The sequence below is a fragment of the Palaemon carinicauda genome, chromosome 14, assembly GCF_036898095.1.
Source record: "Palaemon carinicauda isolate YSFRI2023 chromosome 14, ASM3689809v2, whole genome shotgun sequence".
Lineage (NCBI taxonomy): Eukaryota > Metazoa > Arthropoda > Malacostraca > Decapoda > Palaemonidae > Palaemon > Palaemon carinicauda.
In genome coordinates this window covers 52,380,333-52,405,429 of record NC_090738.1, presented here as the reverse complement: position 1 = coordinate 52,405,429, position 25,097 = coordinate 52,380,333, and the positions used below count along the sequence as shown (strand labels likewise).

At 40.4% G+C, this 25,097-nt stretch overlaps 1 protein-coding gene across 1 annotated transcript in view; it reads left to right on the top strand.

The window, feature by feature from the left end:
- LOC137653192 (solute carrier organic anion transporter family member 74D-like) overlaps window positions 1-25,097 on the top strand; it is a 167,141-nt gene that overhangs the window by 106,048 nt on the left and 35,996 nt on the right. Inside the window, exons 10-12 of the mRNA XM_068386574.1 lie at window positions 4,466-4,610; window positions 6,760-6,831; window positions 7,097-7,242. Of these exons, the coding sequence (XP_068242675.1) occupies window positions 4,466-4,610; window positions 6,760-6,831; window positions 7,097-7,242 (363 nt within the window). The remainder of the gene's footprint in view (window positions 1-4,465; window positions 4,611-6,759; window positions 6,832-7,096; window positions 7,243-25,097) is intronic.

The window sequence follows — 25,097 nt, the reverse complement described above, 5'->3', positions numbered from 1 at the left end:
TCATTTGCAATCAGATCTTCCCGAACAGTACCATCTTGTTCGTAATACTACATATCCAGTTAATTCTAATATTCAGGCCTTCTCCATCAAGAGAATCAATACTACACAATAATCTAGAAATTTTATTCCAGCTGTGACTAAGTTGTGGAATGATCTTCCTAATCAGGTAGTTGAATTGTAGGAACTTCAAATGTTTAAACTTGCATCGAATGTTTTAATTTTGAACAGACTGACATAAGTCTCTTTTCATAGTTTATATATGAAAGATCTGTTTTAATATTGATACTGTTCTTAAAATAATTTATTTAAATTGATCATTACTTCTCTTGTAGATTATTCATTTCTTTTCCTCACTGGGCTAATTATCCTTGTTGGAGCCCTTGGGCATATACATTGGCATCCCGCTTTTCAACTATTATTATTATTACTAGCCTTAGTTGGAAAAGCAAAATTCTATAAGCCCAAGGGCTCCAATAGGGATAAATAGCCCAGTGAGGAAAGGAAATAAGGAAATAAAAAAAACGATGAGAAAAAGTCAACAATGAATTATTATAAAAACAGTAACAATATCAAAACAGATATGTCTTATATAAACTATAAAATGACTTAGGTAAGCCTGTTAAACATAAAAAATTGGCTGCAAGTTTGAACTTTTGAAGTTCTAGTGATTCAACTACCCAATTTGGAAGGTCATTCCACAACTTGGTCACAGCTGGAATAAAACTTCTAGAATACTGTGTAGCATTGAGCCTCATACTTTTAGATGGCCTGACTGTTAGAATTAACTGCATGCCTGTCCAGGAAAATTTGAAGTTAAAGGATAGTCAGAATGAACTAATGAACGACAGTGCCAAAGATTAATAACTAGATCAGGAATAAGAAATTTAATCGACCATAAGTTTCCTTTCAACCATTTAAGATGAGAATCAGCAGCTGAAGACCAGACAGAACAATACTCGAAACAAGGTAGAATGAAAGAATTAAAACACTTCTTCAGAATAGATTGATCACCGAAATTCTTGAAAGACTTTCTCAATAAGCCAATTTTTTATGCAATTGAAGACACAGACCTAATGTGTTTGTCGTAAGTAAATTTTTTGTCGAAAATCACACGTAGAATATTAAAAGTCATACAAAGTTAAAGAAACATTATCAGTGCTGAGATCCGGATGTTGAGGAGCAAGTCCTTAATCTACTTTGAGTTTTATTAGGATTAAACTTCATACCACGTAATTTGCACCATGCACTAATTTTAGCTAGATCTCTACTAAGGGATTCAGCAACCCCAGATCTAAATTCAGGAGATGGAATTGATGCAAAAGGAGTAGCATTATCTGCGTATGCAACAAGCTTGTTTTCTAGGCCAAACCCCATATCATGTGTCTATAGTATGAAAAGTAATGGGCCAAGAACATTACCCTGAGGAACACCAGATATCACATTCCTATGCTCACTATGGTGACCATCAATAATTCTTTGAGATCTATTACTTAAAACTTCAATGATAATACTAAGAAACGACCCACCCACTCCCAACTATTTGAGTTTGAAAACAAGGCCTCATGATTAACACGGTCAAAGGCAGCACTAAAATCAAAGCCAATCATACGAACTTCCTGACCACAATCAAGGGATTTCTGTACAGGGTGGTATCTTAGCTAATAATGATAATAATAATAATAGTAATAATAATAATAATAATAATAAAAATAAAAAAAATAATAATAATAATAATAATAATAATAATAATAATAATAATAATGATAATAATAATAATAATAATAATAATAGTCGCGAACGAAGTAAATGACCTTATAAGAAATGCCATTTTTTAAGATATCTTACCCAACCCATAACCCAGTCATTCTCTAAATTCTCTAACCATAGATTTCGGAGGGTTTTTTTTTTTGGGGGGGGGGGGGTGGAGGCTGATATTTTCGGCAGGGGAGTCAATAACTTCTATACCAATAAATGTATTCAAATTAAATTTCAAGGGATTATTTAGATATACAGTATATATGCTTTGTTTCTTGCCCTGGATGTCAATTTTGTTCGTAAGTGAGGTTTTTAGCTAAAAAATCAGTGAGGAGGAGCAAACTACTCCTAGAGTCTTACAAATATCCAAATGATTTTTACTGGGTTTGATGTGTTATGTGAACTACATTCATATCAATAGTGGTAATGATACTTGCCATAGAAAAGCCACAGTAGCGATTTTTGATATCCACGGGAGGCCGATTTTCGGGGGCGCCGTAAATTACTCGTAGATAGTTGATCATCGTCATCATCTTCTCCTACGCCTATTGACGCAAAGGGCCTCGGTTAGATTTCGCCAGTCATCTCTACCTTGAGCTTTTAATTCAATATTTCTATATTCATCATTTCCTACTTTGCGCTTCATAGTCCTGAGCCCAACTCTTCTAATGCCTTGTGGGGCACAGCTGAACGTTTAGTGAACTAATCTCTCTTGGGGAGTGCGAAGAGTATGCCCAAACCATCTCCTTGTACCCCTCATCATGATCTCATCCACATATGGTACTCGATTAATCGCTCTTATACTTTCCTTTCTAATTCTATCCTGCCATTTAACTCCCAATATCCATCAGAGGGCTTTGTTCTCAAATCTACTAAATTTGTCCATAGAGTAACACCGATCTCACTAGACTGATATACAGTCTGATTTTAATATGTAATTTCAGGCGATTTGATTTCCAAATTTTACTTAACCTAGCCATTGTCTGATTTACTTTTTTCAATTTTTCACAAACTCTAATCTAAAGATCCTGTATTGGAGATCATAGTTCCTAAATACTTGAATAATTCTACCTCATGAATCCTTTCTCCTTTCAATGATATTTCATCTTCCATTGCCTACTCCATTCTCATCCTTTTTGTCTTTCTTCTATTCATCTTCAGCCCAACCTCGTGTGATATTTCATGCATTCTGGCAAGCAAGCATTGCAAATCCTGTGGTGTTCTGCTAACAAGGATAGCATCATCAGCATACTGTGGGTCTGCTTAATTCTTATCAGCAATCCAGTCCAATCCTTCTCCACCATCTCTGACTGTTCTATGCATTACTTCACATATCTGAATGAAATTTTCAGGGATATATTGGATAGATATTTACTTTGCCCATAACAATTTTCATATTGATATCTGACATAGAAAAGCCAGAGTAAACATTTATTTCAGTATGGGTTGAATGGTTATTTTGGCGGTGGAGTAAATTGTTCCTAGAATAATTCAGCTGATATTTTCGGCTGCAGATCACTGTAACTTCTATAACAATAAATATTTTCAGATTAAATTTAAAGGGATTATTTAGATTTGCATAAGCTTTTTTTCTGCTCAGTTTTCATGTTCATACCTGCTATAAGCATGCCCTGGCTGTCACTTTAGTTCGTAAGTGACGATTTTTAGCTGAAAAATCAGTGAGGACCAGCCAAGTATTCCTAGAGTTTTACAGATATCTAAATGATTTTCACAGGGTTTGATGGGTGTTATGTGAACTACATTCATACAAAGGTTCGTGTTGATATTTTCCATAGAAAAGTCACAGTATCCATTTTCTGATATCCGCGGAGGCCGATTTTCGGCGGCTGCGTAAATTACTTGTAGAATACTTAGCATATCTAAATGAAATTTTCAGGGATTTATAGGATGGATATTTAATTTGTCCATACAAATTTTCATCTTAATATCTGCCATAAAAAAGCTACTTTAAACTTTTATTTCAGTATGGGTTGAATGGTTATTTTTGGTGGAGGAGTAGATTATTCCTAGAATAATTCACATATTCAAATGAAAATTTCAGGGATTGATAGGAAACATAGTTTCTCTGTTCCTACCAAATTCCATAGTAATATCTACAACTGAAAAGACACAACTATCATATAGTCTTCTTAAATATGATGTTAAATGTAGCAACATTACTGTGAGCTGTGGTATAGTGAGCGACATCAACGAGGGACAATGCCGATCTCATAAACAATATTATTACCAAGTTCAGCTAGTAATAATAATAATAATAATAATAATAATAATAATAATAATAATAATAATATCTAGCGGAGACAAGCCCTTTCTACTGTAGGTCTTCCTCTCGTAATGCCTTCCCAGTTCTCTTTTGCCGATATTATTACCCTCCCTTTTTTCACAAACAATAATGATGTTTAAAACCATTCTGATGCCTTCTTTAAGCAAAACCAAAGTTTTTACTAATTCTGTGCATCTTCATAACTATCAACCTCTCAAATATTTTGCAGAAATGTGTATTACGCGCACTGCTCAATTCTTTAGTCTTTTATTTAAACGTAACATCCATACCTGATTCCATACTGGAGAGTTGACTAAGCAGTTATTTTATGCAGTCCCTTCATACCAAAGCCTTTGGTGAAAATGAAAGTAAAAATAGAGAAAGTTAACTTGTTTCAATTAGTTTGTTGGGCCTTTTCCTCTTTAGAGGTTATGATGGTGGACTTGGATGTTCTTCTAACTGCAACTGCATCGCAAAGTTTTCCCCTGTGTGTTCCGAAGACAACACTACTCTGTTTTATTCTCCTTGTGCCGCTGGATGTACGATGGTGGATGCGTCTGTAAACCCAAAGGTAGGTTTTGCTCTACCTGCATATTATTATCATTATTATTATTATTATTATTATTATTATTATTATTATTATTATTGTTGTTGTTGTTGTTGTTGTTGTTGTTGTTGTTGTTGGACGAATTAGGCATGCTTCAACCATGCTTTTCCCTACGTTTTCATAGAATTGAAGCCAAACATTTATTTCTTTCAATTATGTGATGGCTTTCCCTGAAATATAGAATGAACAAATGACTCATACAAGAACAGATTCACATGAAAATTGGTAATAAACTAAAGAATGCTGCATGAAACTTTGCTTACTATTTAAATTGCCGAATTTCTTTCGAGTGACAGAATGGGATTCATTCTAAGATAATGGAAATGTGGGACCAAATCCTTTATGAGATACCATGAAAACCATTTTGGAATTTAAGCCAAAGAGCAAATAAGTATCAATTAAATTTCACTTGCGATTGTTATCCAAAGTCATGTGTCAAAGATTCAATCTTTTAATGTGATTTAAGTTTATTCTTCTTTTCTTGAAGCTACTATCTATTCCAAGGCCCATAACACCATGGTTCATTGAGTTTATTAACTGTATAAATGGGGTTATCATACTTTATACTTAATTTTAGCAGTTTCATATGGTGCATACTTGGTAATTTTATTCCCCCAAGAACTTTAAAGCTTATTCAAAAGTAAGTTCGTGTTCCAGTGATATCTATACTATTCAGGTTTTACCTATGTGAAAGAAGTAAGTTACTATCTATTTCAAGGGCCATAACACCCTCCTTTTTTAAATATGAATAATTAACTAGACTTTTAATTAATGAGACACCGATCAAATTAAGAAAAATGGATTCAAGCATCTACTCCGCATTATTGTCTTACTTTATATCGAGAGATGTCATCTCAATTTTGTGGGCATGGTGAGAACGAATATCAAGACCTGGCAACTAGGCGCCGAATGACGTGTACGACTATGATGTTAGGTCTCATTTTTGTATGGTTATCAAATAATATATAAGTTATAGGGAATTGTACTGCTCTTTGGTGGAGTCTAAAGATACTGATTAGTAATTATGAATGAATAAAGTAATTTTAGCCTTACGTAAAGAAGACAAAAAATGGAAATCTTGGATGGCAGTCAGGGAGGTGATCGTGCTAGGGAATGTATATGTCTGTAAGATACAGGCATTGACAGGGGCTCCTGATGAGACCTTGCTTACTACCTACTATTGACATTTTATATCATGTCTAGAATACTTCAGCATTGTCCACAAGGTGGTCATAATGCTTTCGTGTTAAGACTCTTAACATACTACAAGAGGGAACAAGACAACAATAAACTGATGATTAGATTGAATAGGTTGGTATCATGTTGTCATGTTTAATGGCGTACCGTCACAGATATGTATAGTTGAATATTATGCATTATCAGATTTTCTCTCTCTCTCTCTCTCTCTCTCTCTCTCTCTCTCTCTCTCTCTCTCTCTCTCTCTCTCTCTCTCTCTCTCTCTTTTGTAACTTTATTCATTAAAATGTTAGCTGCTACACTACAATCTATGTACAGTACAATACACTTATTGTTGATAAAGTATTACAATCCTTTCACGTCCATCCAATCCTCAGCTATATACTTAAAATGATCATATTATGTTAGCACCCTCAACAATCATTCCATAACCTCAACCCACTAATGACTGCATACCTATATTGAAAAATAACAACACCTTATCTCTATCAAAGGTATAAATAAATAATTTTTTGTACTGATATAACGATAACCATACAGAAATGAGGGCGTGGCAGATGTAAACATCACAGCCCACATCATAGTCGACACGCGTCATTTTGCGCCTACTGTAGTTGCCAGGTCTGAATTTCCGTTCTCCTCGTGTCCACAAAATTGAAATGACATTTTTTCTTTTTTTATAGAAAATAAGATGATAATGAGGAGTAGGTGCTTGAATTCATTTTCCTTAATTAGGTCGGTGTCTCAAACTCTGGTGATTTCGGTTTCACATCAATCAGAAGTCTAGTTCATTAGTTATATTAAAAATGGAGGGTGTTATGGGCATTGGAATAGATAGTAATTGAGTTTTTTTTTTCAAGTTAAATGAAACAGAATGTGAGCTGTTTAGCTTTCTTTTCTCTTCTCTTTTCTACAGGTATACAGAGGATGCTCTTGTATAGAAATTTTTTCTACTAACCCTACTCTCACTGCTGTTGCCTCAATTCAAGTAAGGATGTTTTGCTTGTGATAATATATTATTGCAAAATTCTTGCTTTGTGCGCACATAGTGATACTCTTAGATCAAACGACAATACAGGGCACTGATCATTGTCATAAAATGTAATGCTTATCATACAACTGAGAACAACTGATTTATAATAAATCTTTTTTTGAAAGGATAAAAAGGTTTATCGAACCTATTTCAAGTTATCTTTCTTTTGATTAATCATCTCAAAGAAAAATAAAGGTAAAATATTTGCTCTTTCTTCCAGGACCACGAAAATCTTCAATTTGGAACCGCCACAAAGGGTTACTGCCCAGAAAGTTGCACTTCTTTTGTTTACTATGTCGTGTTGGAGGTAATTGGCATCACCGCATTGGCAACGGGGAAAATTGGCTCCGTGATTATCTACCTAAGGTATTTCATAATTATTTAGATAGTTCTTTTATTTATTTGTGAATTAATATTTTAACGTAATTGTATTCAATAAACGTACTAGCGGTACATTAACATATACTGTATTTATTTCTGTATCTATCCATTTACTTATATATACTATACACTAACAAACACATGCACACACATACATACTAAAAATATATTATCCTATGGCTCGTGACTGGGATCCAAACGTATAATATTATTTTTGGGCTCAAGCCATGTCGTCCTGATGGAAGTTCCTATAGGGTAGCTTCCTAGGGTATATTACAACTACGGCGATATTCCCAGAGAATTTACCTTAAGGTACCAGAATTCTAACTCCTGGAGCGAGTATCCCTCGTGAAAGGGATATCGCGACATATCAGAGGACGTATTCTAGACACGCCACATGGCAATCTACATCCTGGACAGAGATTTCGTCTCGTAGGAGGTGATTGGCGAGATACGAATTCGGGAAAGAAAAAGGGGAGCCGCTCCCAAGGCTTCCCTATCCCCCGATTCGTATGCGTGCCTGGCGCCAATCCTGGCGCCATCTGTATTCCTTTTTGCGTAGCTTAACAACTCGGTGTTTTTTCCTGTTTTTCTCGCAAATCTTGGATTTATTCTACTTTTCATGGCTTCTCCGTCTTCGTTGGCCTCTGATAAGTTGAGTATAGTGTCTTTTATGTATAAATGTAGGCTCTTGGTAAAATTTTGAGTGATTAATAGAATTAATCTTTGATACAAGAGCCGTAGCCTACCAGAGGCGTCTTGGACGCTGTCGCTCGCTAGGTATAAATTAGTTAGTCAGAGCGACATTCCTGGTTGTTTTGCTTTAATAAATTTTAGCTATTTAGCATTACATAGGATTTCCTTTCGTGCTTGGTATTATTTGGCGAAGTATTCGCCATTCTGGCCTACGCTAGGCCATGTAGCCTAGTCGTTTGGTCCTAGTACTTCATGCATGATTATGGTTTTTCCGAGTGTAATTAAAATTTTATTGAAGCTTTAGGCTATATTTTATACATTTTACACTGTGTGGAATATTTCCAAGATAGTATACGAGTGAGTTTCGGTGATTTAGGTAATCGATTCTCTTGGTGCCTAGGCTAGTAGCTTATGGAGCCTTAGTATACTTTATCATACTCCCCGGTTGCTTCTTTTCTTCGGAGAAGGTATGCAATCCCTTTCCCTCTGTTTAAGCCTTGGGCTTATCCCTAAGTGGTTTTTTCCGAATTTATTTTCGATAAAACTATACTAGGGTGTTACTGTACCTTCCTGTTCCTGTAGTTATGGTTCAAGAGGGACAGAACAACAGAGTTTTTTAGTCTGAGTCTGTGCTGTCTGGCTTGGGGCTGAGTCCCCCTCGCTGACCTAACACAGACAAAGGGAGCTTAGCTCCCTTAGGTCACTACCGAAGGTTTCTGTGGATATGATTCCTTCTTTTGTGATCTACCAGACTAGTCCTCGTTGCTGTTCTCGGGGGAGGATAAGTTCTTTCCTTGGGAGTAGCAACGCCTTCCTTGCTTTGGTGCTGTGGGAGCTGGCAAGTATTGCTGGCCTTCCCCCTTAGATCTCCCTTAGGCTAAGATAAGTTTCTTGGCTGCGGGTGATCTGTCACTAAAGCAAGGTTGGCAGGACCCTCTTGTCCCTTCCCCCTCTTTCTTCGTAATGGCCGAGCCATTACTGTACTGTACGTCGTTCTACATCTGGACCTAGTATAGGTTAGGATGTGGAATTGACTCAGCCCCTTGCCGGCCGGCAGAGCTGCTGGCCGGCAGGGGTCTTACTGTACTGTACGTCGTTCTACATCTGGACCTAGTATAGGTTAGGATGTGGAATTGACTCAGCCCCTTGCCGGCCGGCAGAGCTGCTGGCCGGCAAGGGTCTTATGTTTTCGAGTGCTGCCCGGACCTCTCTTGGTCCTTCATCCATGCCTGCCGGCAGAGCCAGACGGCATTGGTCAGGAAGCCTGAATTAGTTTCCCCCTTCCTTATATACACTCTTTCGGTTGCCGGGCTTGGAGGTAGTGTACACTCTTATCCCGGCATCCATTCTATTTTTCTTCTAGTGCTGTACCTGACCTGGCTGCCGGCCTACGAGGCCGGCTGCCGGCCTACGAGGCCGGCTGCCGGCCTATGAGGCCGGCAGCCGGGCAGGTGTAGTCCTCTGGTTCTTTTGCTGCCGGCTGGCATCGGTCTTGTACCTTTGCCGGCCGGCTTATGTCAGCCCTTGTCTGCCGGTCACCAAGAGTGTGGTCGGCAGCTGGGTACTACCTTGTGTAGTTGTTGGCCGGCAGCCATTGCCGGCCAACATTGGCTGTTACCGGCCGGCAGTTGCTGCCGACTGGCACAGGCATTTGAACCAGAGTGCTACCGCCCTATAGCTGTTAAGTAGTATACTTTAAAGCTAGTTGTGGTGTGTGCCGGCCGGCAAAGGCAGGCCGGCACACATCCCCCTATACTGTACTAGTATTCTTCAGTATAACATATACAGTAAGAAGAAAACTATGGTAAGGGTTTTGGTACAGCACTGTGTCTTCTAACACTATTGTGTTTTCTTGCACATCCCTTTGCTGTTGCCCTCTGATAGGAAGCTGAGTTCTTTCCTGTCTATTATCCAGGTTTTTAAAATCATTGCTTAGGTGTGAGCTCCACCTGTTTCCTCTGGAAACCTTGCATTGGTTACTCTAGAAGAGATAAACCATTTTGATTTTATTATCTGGAAGGCTGCAACAATGGGTTGTGAGGGAAACACAAGTGTGTGTCTTTCCTTTATGAATTGTTATGCTATACTATGCATATCCAGTGATACATAGTTCACTTGATACTCATGGAAATTTCTTCTCTTGACAGGAGGACCCTCCGAAGTGCGGAAATGTTTTCTGCAACGTCCGCAGCAAGAACCTCTGCGGACATGAGTGTTGTAGGAGACACGCAGCATGCGCTGTCTCCAAGGATGATCTCCAGTATTGGGACCCTCAGGTATGTACTGTATGCACTAACCTGATTACTGAGGCTTTTGATTCCCCTAGAACGGCGGAATCAAGGGATATAGCAAGGGAGAAGCTTCGTACTTGGGTAAGGGGCTTCAAGAAGAACACCTCTGGCCCTTATCTTCCAAGTGAGAAGATGAGGGCGTATCTTTTTCCCCAGGCATCAGCTGATGCAGTGATTCCCCAGCCTCAAGAGGAGATCCCTCAAGATCAAGTCCAGGTGGACGTGGAAGTCGCAGTCGCGATGCAAGACATCCAGTTAGATGACAGGATGTCTGACCCGGACGAACGTTTGGAACAAGACCTCCTGGCAGAAGGTCAGGATGAAGTTCAAACCCCGGATGTCGTAGAGGATGAGGTCGACGAGGTGTCGGCTACTCCGGTTCAGACTCCGGAGCCTATCCCCTCAACATCGGCCGGTCTCCCAGTAGAACTGGGACAGGCCCTCTCTTCGATTGTTGGAATGATCCAACAAATGCAGAAGGAGAATCAGGAGAAGGCGGCTGCTATGGAACTGCGTATGCAGTCCCTGGCAGAATCACGTGGGCCCCGGAAAAGGCTCAATGTGAAAGACCTTCCCTTATGCTCAGATGCTAACCCATGGAGGTATGCTGAGCACATGCCGATGACGACTGGAAAGATCGTCATCTCGGATAAGCTGGGTTCAGTTCCCCTAGAGGAGGTGGAATTCTGGCCCAGCAAGGCATCATATCCGGACTGCTATGTCCGGCTGAGAAAAGAACCAGCTTCAAGGGAGGAGACAGAGCCGAAGGAGGTCATAATTATGGACCACGCTAAGGCTCAAGCCCTACTTTCATCCTCGATGAAAGAGAGGGGCTTCTCTAACTCGAAGGTAGCTGCATTGAGCAAGAAGCTCCCTTCTTTTGTGTCCTCTCCTGCTAGAGCCTTCCCCTTTCTACAGAAAGGGTTTGCGGCTGTCCTAAAGGCAGTCGAGGCCGGCAAGACTTGCCCCTCCCTGGAGGAGTGTAAACCCTTGTCGCTGGCCCTGCCTATGGACCACAAAGACTGGAAGGATGTCCATCTGACATTCTCAGTGGGAAAGCTGGAGGCTGATATTGCCGGACGGCAATTCGGCGAGGACCTCCCCAAGCTGTCCGACTCTCTTTTACGAAGAGAGTTCGAGACAAAAGAAAGACTGGCTGCCTCAATGTCTCATCAGACTACTCTTGAGACGATGGCAAGTGACCCCAAGGTCCATGAAATGTTCATGGTAGTGGCTAAGTCTCACCTAGCCACAAGTGGCTAAGTCTCACCTAGCCACAGTGACGAAGGACCTTTATGGCTTAGTCAAGGAAAGGAGAGCTTGCAGGGAGTTCGTGTTCACCGGGGCTACGGTGAGACACGAGCCAAGGAAGTTAATCTCCTCCAACATTTGGGGGAAAGACCTTTTCCCTACCGATGTGGTCAAAGTAGTTGTTGATAAGGCCGCCGTGGAGAATAGAAACCTTCTCCAGAAGTGGGGCCTGGCTATCAAAAGAAAGTCTTCCCCGGATGAGGGTCCTCAACCAAAGAGGAAGAATATGAGGACTAGGCTACCGTCTCGGCCAGCCAAGCCTTTTAGACAGCAACAGCAACTGCAATTGCCATTGCCTCCAGTGCCCCAGATGGTGGCACAAACCCCGACTACTTTTCAGTGGGTACCCCAGGCTGTGCCAGGTCAGTCAACCACATTCACCCCAACGTTCGAAGGACAGTCTTCTTCCTTTCGTGCAAAACCTAGAGGAGCAGCCAGAGGCTCGTCTAGGCGCCCCTCAAGGGGAAGGGGATTCAGAGGTGGTCGTGGTCAGGGAGGCAAGACCTCAGGACGGCAGTCCAAGTGAAACGATACCGGTAGGAGGGAGACTGATGAAATTTTGGGATCGCTGGACCTTCGATCCCTGGGCCCAAAGCCTACTCAAGAATGGACTGGGCTGGAGCTGGTACAGCACTCCACCCCCGTGCCTTCGGTTTTTCCAACACTCCACCCCCGTGCTGGAGGAGTACGTTCAAGAACTGTTGGAGAAAAAGGTGATCCGAAAGGTGAAGTCCATCAAATTCCAAGGGAGGCTGTTTTGTGTGTGTTCCCAAGAAAGACTCGGAAAAGCTCAGAGTCATTCTGGACTTGTCGCCACTCAACAAGTTCATAGTGAATTGCAAATTCGAGATGCTAACACTGCAACACATAAGGACCTTACTGCCCAAGAGGGCATACTCAGTCTCTATAGACTTGTCAGATGCCTATTGGCACATTCCAATCAGCCGTCGACTCTCCCCCTACCTAGGGTTCAGGCTATAACGGAGACTATACGCCTTCAGAGCCATGCCATTCGGGCTAAACATAGCCCCAAGGATTTTCACGAAGCTTGCGAGCGCAGCTCTCAAACAATTACGCCTAAAGGGAATTCAGGTAGTAGCCTACCTGGACGACTGGCTGGTGTGGGCAGCATCCGAGACCGAATGCTTGCAAGCTTCCAGTCAGGTGATCCAGTTCCTAGAGTACCTAGGCTTCAAGATCAACAGAAAAAAGTCTCGACTTTCTCCATCCCAAAAGTTCCAGTGGCTGGGAATCCACTGGGACCTTTTGTCACACAGTTTCTCCATCCCGACGAAGAAAAGGAAGGAGATAGCGGGCTCTGTCAAGAGACTTCTAGATTCCGAAAGGATATCAAGACGCGAACAGGAGAGGGTACTAGGCTCTCTCCAGTTTGCTTCAGTGACAGACCCAGTGCTAAGAGCACAGCTAAAGGATGCAACCGGAGTTTGGAGAAGGTATGCATCAAACGCGCGGAGAGATCTGAGAAGACCAGTGCCGCCTCGGCTACGTACTCTTCTCAGGCCTTGGTCCCAAGCCAGACATCTAAAGAAGTCGGTTCTTCTTCAGCCACCTCCCCCGTCGATGACGATTCACTCAGACGCCTCAAAGGAGGGATGGGGAGGTCACTCTCATCGGAAAAAAGTCCAGGGGACTTGGTCCAAGCTATTCAGGACCTTTCATATAAACTTTCTAGAAGCTATGGCAGTGCTCCTTACCTTAAAGAAAGTCTCCCCGCGTCACTCGATCCACATAAGATTGGTGATGGACAGCGAGGTGGTTGTGAGATGCTTGAATCGACAAGGGTCGAGGTCACCACCTCTCAACCAGGTGATGTTAGCCATTTTCCGATTGGCGGAAAAGAAGAAGTGGTACCTGTCGGCAGTTCACCTTCAAGGAGTCCGCAATGTGACAGCGGATGCTCTATCCAGGTTCACACCGATAGAGTCGGAATGGTCCTTAGACGCAGGATCATTCTCCTTCATTCTGAATCAAGTCCCAGAACTGCAGATAGACCTCTTTGCGACGAAAGACAACAAGAAGTACGAGGACCCCTTAGCGGAAGCAGTGGACGCGATGTCCCTCGACTGGAACAGATGGTCCAGGATTTATCTGTTCCCTCCTCACAACCTTCTGTTGAGGGTCCTCAACAAACTGAGATCCTTCAAGGGGGTAGCGGCAATAGTGGCCCACAAGTGGCCGAACAGTATGTGGTTCCGCTTGGCGTTGGAACTACAGATGAAGTTTGTGCCGCTACCACATCCAGTTCTGACCCAGCGAGTCCAGAAGTCGACTGTTTGCGCTTCATTACAGAAAACCCGGACCCTGCAGCTCATGATTTTCTCGCCCTTGCGGTGAGAAAGCGTTTCGGGATTTCGAAAGCCAGCATAGACTTCCTAGAGGAATATAAGTGCAAATCGACTAGAAGGCAATATGAGTCATCTTGGAGAAAATGGGTGGCCTTTGTAAAGGCAAAGAATCCGCAGGAGATCTCAACAGACTTCTGCTTATCTTTCTTCATCCACCTCCATGGCCAAGGGTTGGCAGCTAACACGATTTCAGTGTGTAAATCTGCTTTGATGAGACCCATTTTATTTGCCTTCCAGATCGACCTAGGTAACGAGATCTTTAATAAAGTTCCGAAAGCCTGCGCTAGGCTCAGACCTTCAGCACCTCCAAAGCCCATCTCATGGTCTTTAGACAAAGTTCTTCATTTCGCCTCCCTGTTGAGCAATGAAGAATGTGCGTTAAAGGATTTGACGCAAAAAGTTATTTTCCTATTTGCACTTGCGTCCGGGGCCAGGGTTAGTGAGATCGTAGCCCTCTCGAGAGAGGCAGGTCGTGTTCAGTTCCTGGATGGGGGGGATCTGAACCTGTTTCCGGATCCTACGTTTCTCGCCAAGAATGAGTTACCCACCAACAGGTGGGGTCCCTGGAGAATCTGCCCTCTGAAAGAAGATGCATCTCTATGTCCAGTAGAATGCCTAAAGGTCTATCTTCGTAGAACTTCAGACTTCAAGGGTGGTCAACTATTCAGGGGAGAAACATCAGGCTCAAATTTATCTCTGAATCAACTCAGAGCGAAAATCACATATTTTATTCGCAGAGCGGATCCTGACAGTACACCCGCAGGTCACGATCCGAGGAAAGTTGCCTCATCCCTAAATTTCTTTAATTGTATGGATTTTGAACATCTCCGTTCATACACTGGCTGGAAGTCTTCCAGGGTGTTCTTTCGCCACTATGCGAAGCAAGTAGAGGAACTTAAGAGATCTGTGGTAGCAGTGGGTCGTGTAGTTAACCCTACTGTTTAACTCTGCGAGGAACAGTGGTCTTAATTGGGACGATTAAGTCCAGGGTGAGTGTGTAGGTACATACTGTACTACAAACTAAATGAGGGCACCAAGTGCCTACATAGACTGTTCCTTCTTTCAAAGGTGAACCTAGCATAAGTACAGACATGTGTGCCGAGCGTTTCTAACGCTAATGTGATTGATTTGTAATACAGACTTTTATGACTTGATACCTCGGTATCTTATTAAAGTGGCGTTTAATGGTTTTTCTTTCAGATAAACAAGTTCTGTTTACTATCATACTTATGCTTAAAGTTTTGGGTTATCCTCTTTTATATATATATATATATTTGTTGTTAACCTGTCTGTTTATTGTCTGTCAATAAACTTGTTCTTGAGAACCTTGCGTCTCTTTCACCTGTGTCAATTTATTGGTATAATTGAGCATTTAATTCTATGTATCTTATCTGGGATAATTCTGATAGAACTGTTCTGTTAAGCAAGCTATGTTGCATTGGTTTATGTAGTCCCCTAATGGGAGGACTCCGTCCCATAAAGGGACGAGGGCGGTTTTATTAGTTTCTTCCTATGCGGATATAAACCTTTGTCCAATACAAGTATTGTGCGGATTACTGGTCAATATATATTGACGCAGTGGTTCTATACAAACTATGCTTTACTTAATATAGGGCGAGACCACTATATTAGCTTGCCTGGTATTCATACATAGATATATGTACTCTTCGAGACTTTTCCAGAATCTAGTAGGACTCTTCCCTGTAGGGGGCAGGAAGCTCTAACATAGTTTATAGTTAGTTGAAAAGATGTATAACGGTAACATCTTAGGTCTCTAGGTCTAGTCGACCGGGAAAAAATTACCTCCGGGGAGTACGGCACGTTCTGAGAATCCACAGGTACAGTAATGCTCTGGTACACTTCCATCAGGACGACATGGCTTGAGCCCAAAAAACGGATTTTGAGTGAAGCGAAAAATCTATTTTTGGGTGAGATGGCCATGTCGTCCTGATAGACCCGCCCTTGCCTTTCTAAGAAAGGGCTGTAGGACCCCTCCCTACATACAGTATCTGTAGCACCTCGTGTACGCTACAAGGAATACAGATGGCGCCAGGATTGGCGCCAGGCACGCATACGAATCGGGGGATAGGGAAGCCTTGGGAGCGGCTCCCCTTTTTCTTTCCCGAATTCGTATCTCGCCAATCACCTCCTACGAGACGAAATCTCTGTCCAGAATGTAGATTGCCATGTGGCGTGTCTAGAATACGTCCTCTGATATGTCGCGATATCCCTTTCACGAGGGATATTCGCTCCAGGAGTTAGAATTCTGGTACCTTAAGGTAAATTCTCTGGGAATATCGCCGTAGTTGTAATATACCCTAGGAAGCTACCCTATAGGAACTTCCATCAGGACGACATAGCCATCTCACCCAAAAATAGATTTTTCGCTTCGCTCAAAATCCGTTATATATTACTCCTGGCAAGTTAATCAACCTCTCGAATTCCAAACTCCCTTGTTTGCTTTAACCTTAAAACTGTTACACTTTAGAATATTAATACACGAGTTTTGAGACAGTTAAACAACGCCCAGACAGCAATATATAAAGCACTGAATATCCAAAGGTTTCTTAAGTACACTCAAAACTAAACTGGGTAATTACTCTTAAGTATTATTTATGACTTATTGTGGTTCTTACAGGATACGACTAGAATCTGGTTCTAAACATTTATGATTGGAATAATACACTCTTTAAAAAAATAAATGTATTTTGTGTGAATCACAACACTGAAAGAATTTACATAATAACAATATAAGTCACTGGAAAAATTTAAGGCTGAACAAAACTTAGATTGAGACAAAAATATTACGATCTGAAAATTATATATTACCGTGACTTGAACTATTATATCTGAACAAACTTTAGACTAAGAAAAGATATAATACAATGCAAATTATACAAAAGCTTGAAATTAAATCTGAATAATACAATATTCAAGTTTGACACTTAATGAAAAATAGATAACCACATCACGTTACAAAATCTAACCTTCCTCCAGGGCCAATTACAAAAAAACTTTAAACAACGATAACACTCACCCTAATGCAATGAATTCAAAATCACTGTTTCATCTTACATATCTTTTCGACACATGATTTGCTTTGGAGCACAGAGTCACCTAGGAGAGGACACACTAAAACATACTGAACACTTCCAACAATACTACCGCTAGAGAGTTATTGGGTCCTTTGACTAGCCAGACAGTACTACATTGGATCCTTCTCTCTGGTTACGGTTTATTTTCCCTTTGCCTACATATACACTGAATAGTCTGGCCTATTCTTTACATATTCTCCTCTGACCTCATACACCTGACAACACTGAGATTACCAAACAATTCTTCTATCAAGGGGTTAACTACTGCACTGTAATTGTTCAGTGGCCACTTTTTCTTGGTAAGGGTAGAACAGACTCTTTAGCTATGGTAAGCAGCTCTTCTAGGAGAGGGACACTCGAAATCCGAAATCAATCCATTGTTTTCTATTCTTGGGTACTTTCTTCCATTAGAATCAACAATGAGAATATATATACAAAGACATAGTATCCATACAAGAGAAGGGGATCCAACTGCTGTCATTTTCTTGATAATTACAGAAAAGTCAGATTTTAGATAAAAGAATAACACTGGATTATCGAAAACAGACCAGAGCTTAGGTCAAAATATAAAACCCACAACCTATCCTTTCATATCTTAAGCCCTCGAGGAATGAATATACTGTATTTACTACGCACACCGAGCTCATTTTCCATTTATAATAAAATACATATTTCTTCATATTTTGCATATTATTTAACTACCCTCTCTTATTATGGCCTGCAATATAGAAATATAAAACATGAAAATCTACATAGCATCGAAATGTCGAAATGATGGCATAGTTTACATTAGATTTTTCTATTAAGAATTTTTTATGCCCATATACATGCATTATATATATATATATATATATATATATATATATATATATATATATATATATATATATATATATATATATATATATATATATATGAGAGAGAGAGAGAGAGAGAGAGAGAGAGAGAGAGAGAGAGAGAGAGAGAGAGAGAGAGAGAACGAACTTGGTTGTCATGAGGGAAGCAGATTGTACATAAAACTGTGATTGCAAATAATTCCAGTACACTGAGAAATACAACTATAAAAATGGAAATGACCAAGAGTGAAAAGGTTAAGAATTAATTGTCAAACTCGTCAAGAAAAAAAAAGCAGGATTAGTCTAACACGCTAAATCAGTTAATCCGCAGGTCAGCCTTGGTGTCACCTTTTATATGAAATCTAACTGCTTCCTTAAACTTCTCCGAGATTTGGGGAGCGTGGTGGGGTGGGCAAAAGGCATCATAATTGCCAAGTATTACTCTCCCAAACGCTACTCACGCTGCCCCAGACGGCTCTCACAGTCAGCTAGCTCCAGCCACTCTTTGTCTCCAAAATAAAAAAAATGAAATATAAATAAAATCATGAACAAACTATTGTATTCACTCTACACTAGACCAGTTTCGTAAGAATATATATATATATATATATATATATATATATATATATATATATATATATATATATACACACATATATATATATATATATATATATATATATATATATATATATATATATATATATATATATACATATATATATATATATATATATATATATATATGTATATATATATACCTATATATATATATATATATATATATATATATATATATATGTATGTATATATATATATATATATATATATATATATATATATATTGTTATGTGCCCATATGCCTGTGAGTCCAGCCTTGCTTAAGGAACACTGGGCATACACAAAAAGAGAATATTAGTAAGGTCGCCAGTCGGCAATAAAATAAGGAATACCGACAAAATAGATATATTTACAATATTTAAATGAAAATTAATAAAAAGGGGAGCACAACAGATAACTATATTTCAATTTAAGCCTCGAGGTGCTTCGCGTCGAGTTGGATGGACTGTGGATGATGATTCAGCACAGCAATCACAATCCCTGGAAAGGGAAATAAATGAAATTATTAACCGAACCCTTAATTCTACAGGCTGGGAACACGATGAAGTCGTGTGGTTAAAACTTTTAAGCAAATAAAATGAAAGTGCAAAGCTTAGAGATTTAAACCCTACACGTTGGAAACAGCACCGTCACAGGGGGAATTAATTAAGGTTAGGAGCAATGGCAGACGTGGTTGGGGCATAAGGAATAGGATAAAAAGGTTCAGTGGGTAGGATCTTTCTTTAAGGATAAAAGGAAAAAATGGGATGTGATAAAAAGGGATGGGAGGCAGAGTAAGGATGATGATGATCTCAAAATACAGACACCTTACCTTGATAAAAAGGACTCTGTTTTCTCCCTTGTGGAGAACGTGTCTCAGGTCCTGCCTCCCTTTAATCTTGAGAGCGAAGGGAGGTGATGTTCCTCTCACGGATGTTGGTTAGCGAAGACCGAAACCCAGTAGTTCCTGGCCCCATTTGGCCCCCAATTGGGGAGGGGGGTTGATAAGGGGAATTGGCCTGACCGCTGTCCTATCGGTCATTGGCCTGACCGCTGTCTTATCGGTCATTGGCTTTGGTCTTGTCTCCCGACATCCTTCACATCTCGCCTTCCTCCTTATCCTGGGATCTCAACGCCGCCACATGATTCATAAAGATGTCTGGAAATGAGACCTCAGGGGAGTAGACTGGTATAGGATGGTTTTGGAGGGGGGATGAGACTCTGGGTAGGGTCCCAAAGGTTTTGGCGTCGAGTGTTCCTTGCTGGCGGGGTCTTTTGTTTGGAAAAAGGGGCATAATGACCGCAAAGAATAACAGCCCCCTATTTTAGCACATATTTTGTCCTAAAACAGGACAAGAACTCTGCAAGCATGGTCTGCAGCCACTAGCCTTAATGACTCCTCCCTCTGTGAGTTTTACCACGATAATGATTTAATTTCTAAGCTGCAACTAGGGTCAAAATTTTACTTTATTTTGATAATATATTAACTTTAACTGCCACATAGAAGTAAGTATGTGTGCTATGAGGCAACAACAGAAAATGGGAAAATGCTAAAATAGTCTAAGTTAAGTGACCTAGTGCAGTGGGACACATGAAAATTAAAGCAAGTTGACAGATTACAACATGCAATTGGTACAATAAATCAATGGAAATAAATCAAATGTAAGTAATGAGGCCAAAATGGCTCCCCAAGTTTATCTACCTGGGGAAACACTAAGGCCTTATTAATATTTTTTTTTCTATACAACCTAAATTAACCTACTGACTATGGCTACGTTATGGACATGGCACTGTGCATTGGGCACTAATGCCGGGGGAACACATCTCTCTCATCTGATCTCTTTAGGCGCTTGACCTTCCAATTGTAGTTCTGGAGGTCTATGCCCCACTTTATGAGCCCTTTATTTTTCTTACGTAGCTCAGTCAAGTAAGTTGCTTGGTTATGCTCCGTTAGGATCGTCAGTGGGAACTCTTGGTCTATATGATTGGCAATGGCACACCTAGTTGTCACAGCTTCGAGGCAGTGCGTGAAACGATCGATCATTGCTAATCGAAAACGATTTCTGCGCTTACTCCTGGTCAGGGAACCTACATACCCCACCACTACACCATGAAAAGGATTATTATTCCAGCCTCGTCCTAGTAGGCAGGTGTCCTGTAGTCTTCCAGCCTCTCGTCCAAATGCTGGAACCTGATGAGCTCTGTCTGGCTCCTTGGGGTCTCGGGGCTGAGACCTCTGGCCCGGTGGTTGAGGCAGCCCTATTGCCAGTGGTGGTCACTAGCACAGCTTCATCTAAATGGACTTCTAGAGTACGAGGCTCAGACTCATTGCTGGAAAGGGGAGACTCTTGGGCCTCCTCCCTTAGCCAAGCTACCTTACCAAGAACAATGTTACCTAGCCAGTCGTCTTCCCCTGCAGGTCGCGTCCTTACAGTTTTAGGCTCTGGCTTGGCAGCCTTCTTGCACCTGAGGGGCACTCGTTGTACCACCTTCATGGGCTCTTGACCCAAGGGCATGTCGCAGCCCTCATATCCGAGACTGCTCACTACCCTTAGTCCGCACTTCCTATGAAGCTGGGGCTTGGTTATCTGGAACTCCACTGTAAGGAGTTCTTTGGTGACTCCTTCCATGCACTGGACCTCCCTGCAGTTGTCCTGCTGGATTTTGGCAACATTGAGTTCTTGAGCTGTCCTAATCGGGCGTCTATTTCCCGCTTCTTCAATTCATATGCTCTCGCTCTTTCTCTTGCATACCGCATCCTTTCTTGCTCCGTTCTTCTCTGGGCATTGACTTCATCCGGGAGTTCCCGCACATACCTTCGCAATGCCTCTCCCTCATAGCCTTGTCGTTCTGCCAAATCAACAAACGCACTGATTTCAGCAGCAGTCATTTTGCTAATTTCTTGTGGAGACAGCGACCAGTTCAAACTCAACAGCACAAGGTACGATGTTGACCGTGCAAGAAATTACATGGATGGGAAAGACGCTCTAGCCTACGCAAGAGTCTCACGGAAGAAAGGATAAAGATGGACCTGGTCAAAAATGCACAATGGCTGTAAAGAAATGCCTCTCGAGAAAGAACTATCACCAAATAGTAAGCCTCGCAAGTAATTGAACAGGAGCCTAACTTGAAAACAGGGAGCACGCCAATGGGTGGGTGCGTAGGCTGTCTGGTTTCAATGTGTCCAAAACAAGTAGCAATATATATAAAAACAGTGCTAGACAATAAAAAAAAATGGAATCACAACTATGGGTGACCCTCTATGTTAGTCATAAGAAAAATGGAATCACAACTATGGGTGAACCTCTATGTTAGTCATAAAAAAGATGGAATCACAACTATGGGTGAACCTCTATGCTAGTCATAAGAAAAATGGAATCCCAACTATAGGTGAACCTCTATTCTAGTCAATTAAAAATGGAATCACAACTATGGGTGACCCTCTATGCTAGTCATAAGAAAAATGGAATCACAACTATGGGTGAACCTCTATGTTAGTCATAAAAAAAAATGGAATCACAACTATGGGTGAACCTCTATGCTAGTCATAAAAAAATGGAATCTCCTCGATGTGAGACCCTCTATGCTAGTCATAAAAAAATGGAATCTCCACAATGTGTGACCCTCTATGCTAGACATAAAAAAATGGATTTATAAAAATGTGTGGGTGCATTCTCGCATCACCACCACTTGCAACTCTGTGACTTTAAGCAAAGTTTGTATCTATACTTAAAGTATAATAAATTAAATAAAACTAACAATTTCACTGAGTTTACTTAATGCTTCACTAAGAAAATCAACCCCTTTACATATTTTCCCTTTAACAAAAAAAAAAAATGAATTAAAGAATTTACACTTCCCAAATGTTTTATCAAAATGATCGTATACCCTCGCAACAGACGGTTGGCTATCCTGCTGAGCAATTGAACCAAAGCCTATCACGTGGTTCTTAAAAACAACAGGATTCGCACACAAATAAACAAGATTTTATCAATAAAAATAAAATGCTTTGGTTGTTTTCTTCCACGGTTCCAACTCCAGTGAAAAAAAAAAATTACTTCAAATGAAATCGAGATTCGTCTCGTACTTTTCTACTTTTGATAACAATAAATTGAAATTACTATCTTAGGGGATCCTGGCAAGGTCGTTAATTTTGTTACCCGCCCTTATGCTTGTAAGTCCGGCCTTGAAAATTATTAAAAAGGGGAGCACAACAGATAACTATATTTCAATTTAAGCCATGAGGTGCTTCGCGTAGAGTTGGATGGAACGTGGATGATGATTCAGCACAGCAATCACATTTCCTGGAAAGGGAAATTAATTAAATTATTAACCGAACACTTACTTCTACAGGCTGGGAACACGATGAAGTTGTGTGTTTAAAACTTTTAAGCAAATAAAATGAAAGTGCAAGCTTAGGGATTTACACACTACACGTGGGAAACAACACCGTCACAGGGGGAATTAATCAAGGTTAGGAGCAACCCAGACATGGTTGGGACATAAGGAATAGGATAAAAAGGTTCAGTGGGTAGGATGTTTCTTTAAGGATAAAAGTAAAAAATGGGATGTGATAAAGAAGGGATGGGAGGCTGGGTAAGGATGATGATCTCAACATACAGACACCTTATCTTGATAAAAAGGACTCTGTTTTCTCCCTTGTGAAGAGCGTGTCACAGGTCCTGCCTCCCTTTAAATTTGAGAGCGAAGAGAGGTGATGTTCCTCTCACAGATGTTGGTTAGCGAAGACCGAAACCCAATTATTCCTGGGTTGACTTAACCCCACTTGGCCCCAATTGGGGGCGGGTGGTAGGGGGAATTGGCCTGACCACTGTCCTATCGGTCATTGGCCTTGGTCTCGTCTCCCGACATCCTTCACATCTCGCCTTCCTCCTTCTCCTGGGATCCCAACGCCGCCACGTGGTTCGTAAAGATGTCTGGCAATGAGACCTCAGGGGAGTAGACTTGTATAGGATGGTTGGGGAGGGGGGTGGGGGTGAGACTCTGGGTAGGGTCCCAAAGCTTGTGGCATCGAGTGTTCCTTGCTGGCGGGGTCTTTTGTTTGGAAAAAGTGGCGTAATGACTGGCTAGGATAACAATATATATATATATATATATATATATATATATATATATATATATATATATATATATATATATATATATATATATATATATATATATATATATATATATATGAGTGTGTGTTTACCTGTGTTCAGTGAAATAAGATAATGGCTATTATAATGATTGCTATTGCCATGTAAAGACTCCAATACATATAGTATTTCTAAGAACTGTTCTTGAAAGCCATATTTGCTATATTGCTCTTCTATAGTTTAGGAAGAAGTTTTTTTGGGTTTCACACATCAATAAAATTCTTGTAGAAATACTAAACCAAAACATGAAGCGAAAATAGAGGAAGAAGAATCACATATTTCCTTTTCTATGTCACCAAAACACAAACGTCAAGTAAAAAAATGTTACTCTGATCTCTCGAAAAGCTGTCCAGCTTCCATCCTAGTTTCCAGCCATTCATTGAATTTCCATTTGTGCATCATGTTATAAGATAACAATTGTGAGTTTTATCCCTCCAAGAGACTTCTTTATGACAGCAAAGAAGTATTCATATCACGAAACTCACCTCTTACTATAAGACTTTCGTAAACATAATTTCATCTTTTGTGGAAGCATCTTACTGTGTGCACATGCTTCACACAATCAAAATGGAGTTAAAGCAATTTTCTCTTTCTGGAACATTCTCTGAAACTCCTTGATCATGTCAGGTACTTCTGCTTCCCTTCTATATTTTTCAACCAACATTTAGTAGCTAATTGGCCCCTTTCTCTGTGCAGATTTTCTTCAGGAATTTTTTTGTTTGTTTCACTCTCGCTTTTTGTATCGATGTTTTCCATCATATTAATTCTAATGTTATATTACAACTTTGGTTCACTTCCTTCTTTTACCAACCCATAAACTCATATTGTTCCTCTGGTGCACTCATATATACAGTACACCCTTCCTGGCACCTCATGTTAAGCTTAGATTAAGCCACCGACTTTATGCCAGAATTGGCCTAAACTGAGGAAGGTGGGAAAGAGAGTAAGAGACATAGTCAGTACTTTTAGACTGCAAAACCAACAAACAAACAGAGACAAAGCACTTCAAGCATACCAGCCTCGATAATGTTTTAATTATATAGAAAAAAGTTGTGGTTGATGAGCGGATGAAGGAATATTTCTAGGTATACTTTTTGTAAATCTACTTCTTTTCCTATCATTTTATTCTCTATTACAAATTATACATACTCATTTCTAAAAAAAAATATGTTGACAAACATTTTGTTTCTATACAAATGTTCTTTACATAGGAGAAGAAATCATCGCAATCTTGCATGCAGCTATAAAAACCTATAACCTGGCATCAACAACTGTACCAGTGGTATTGGGGAGAAGCACTATTCCCCTGCTCGCTCATACCTTCTTTGTTTTGATCTCAGCCGTGATCAAAGACAGACGTCTCCTTCCACATTCACACTTGGTAGCTAAAATTTAAAAATTTATCTTTTATCTTTTCATGTTGAAGTGGTGTGTGTACTTGAGGGTGCATGACATGCAAGCCTCTCCTGCGTTACTTTCATGTCCC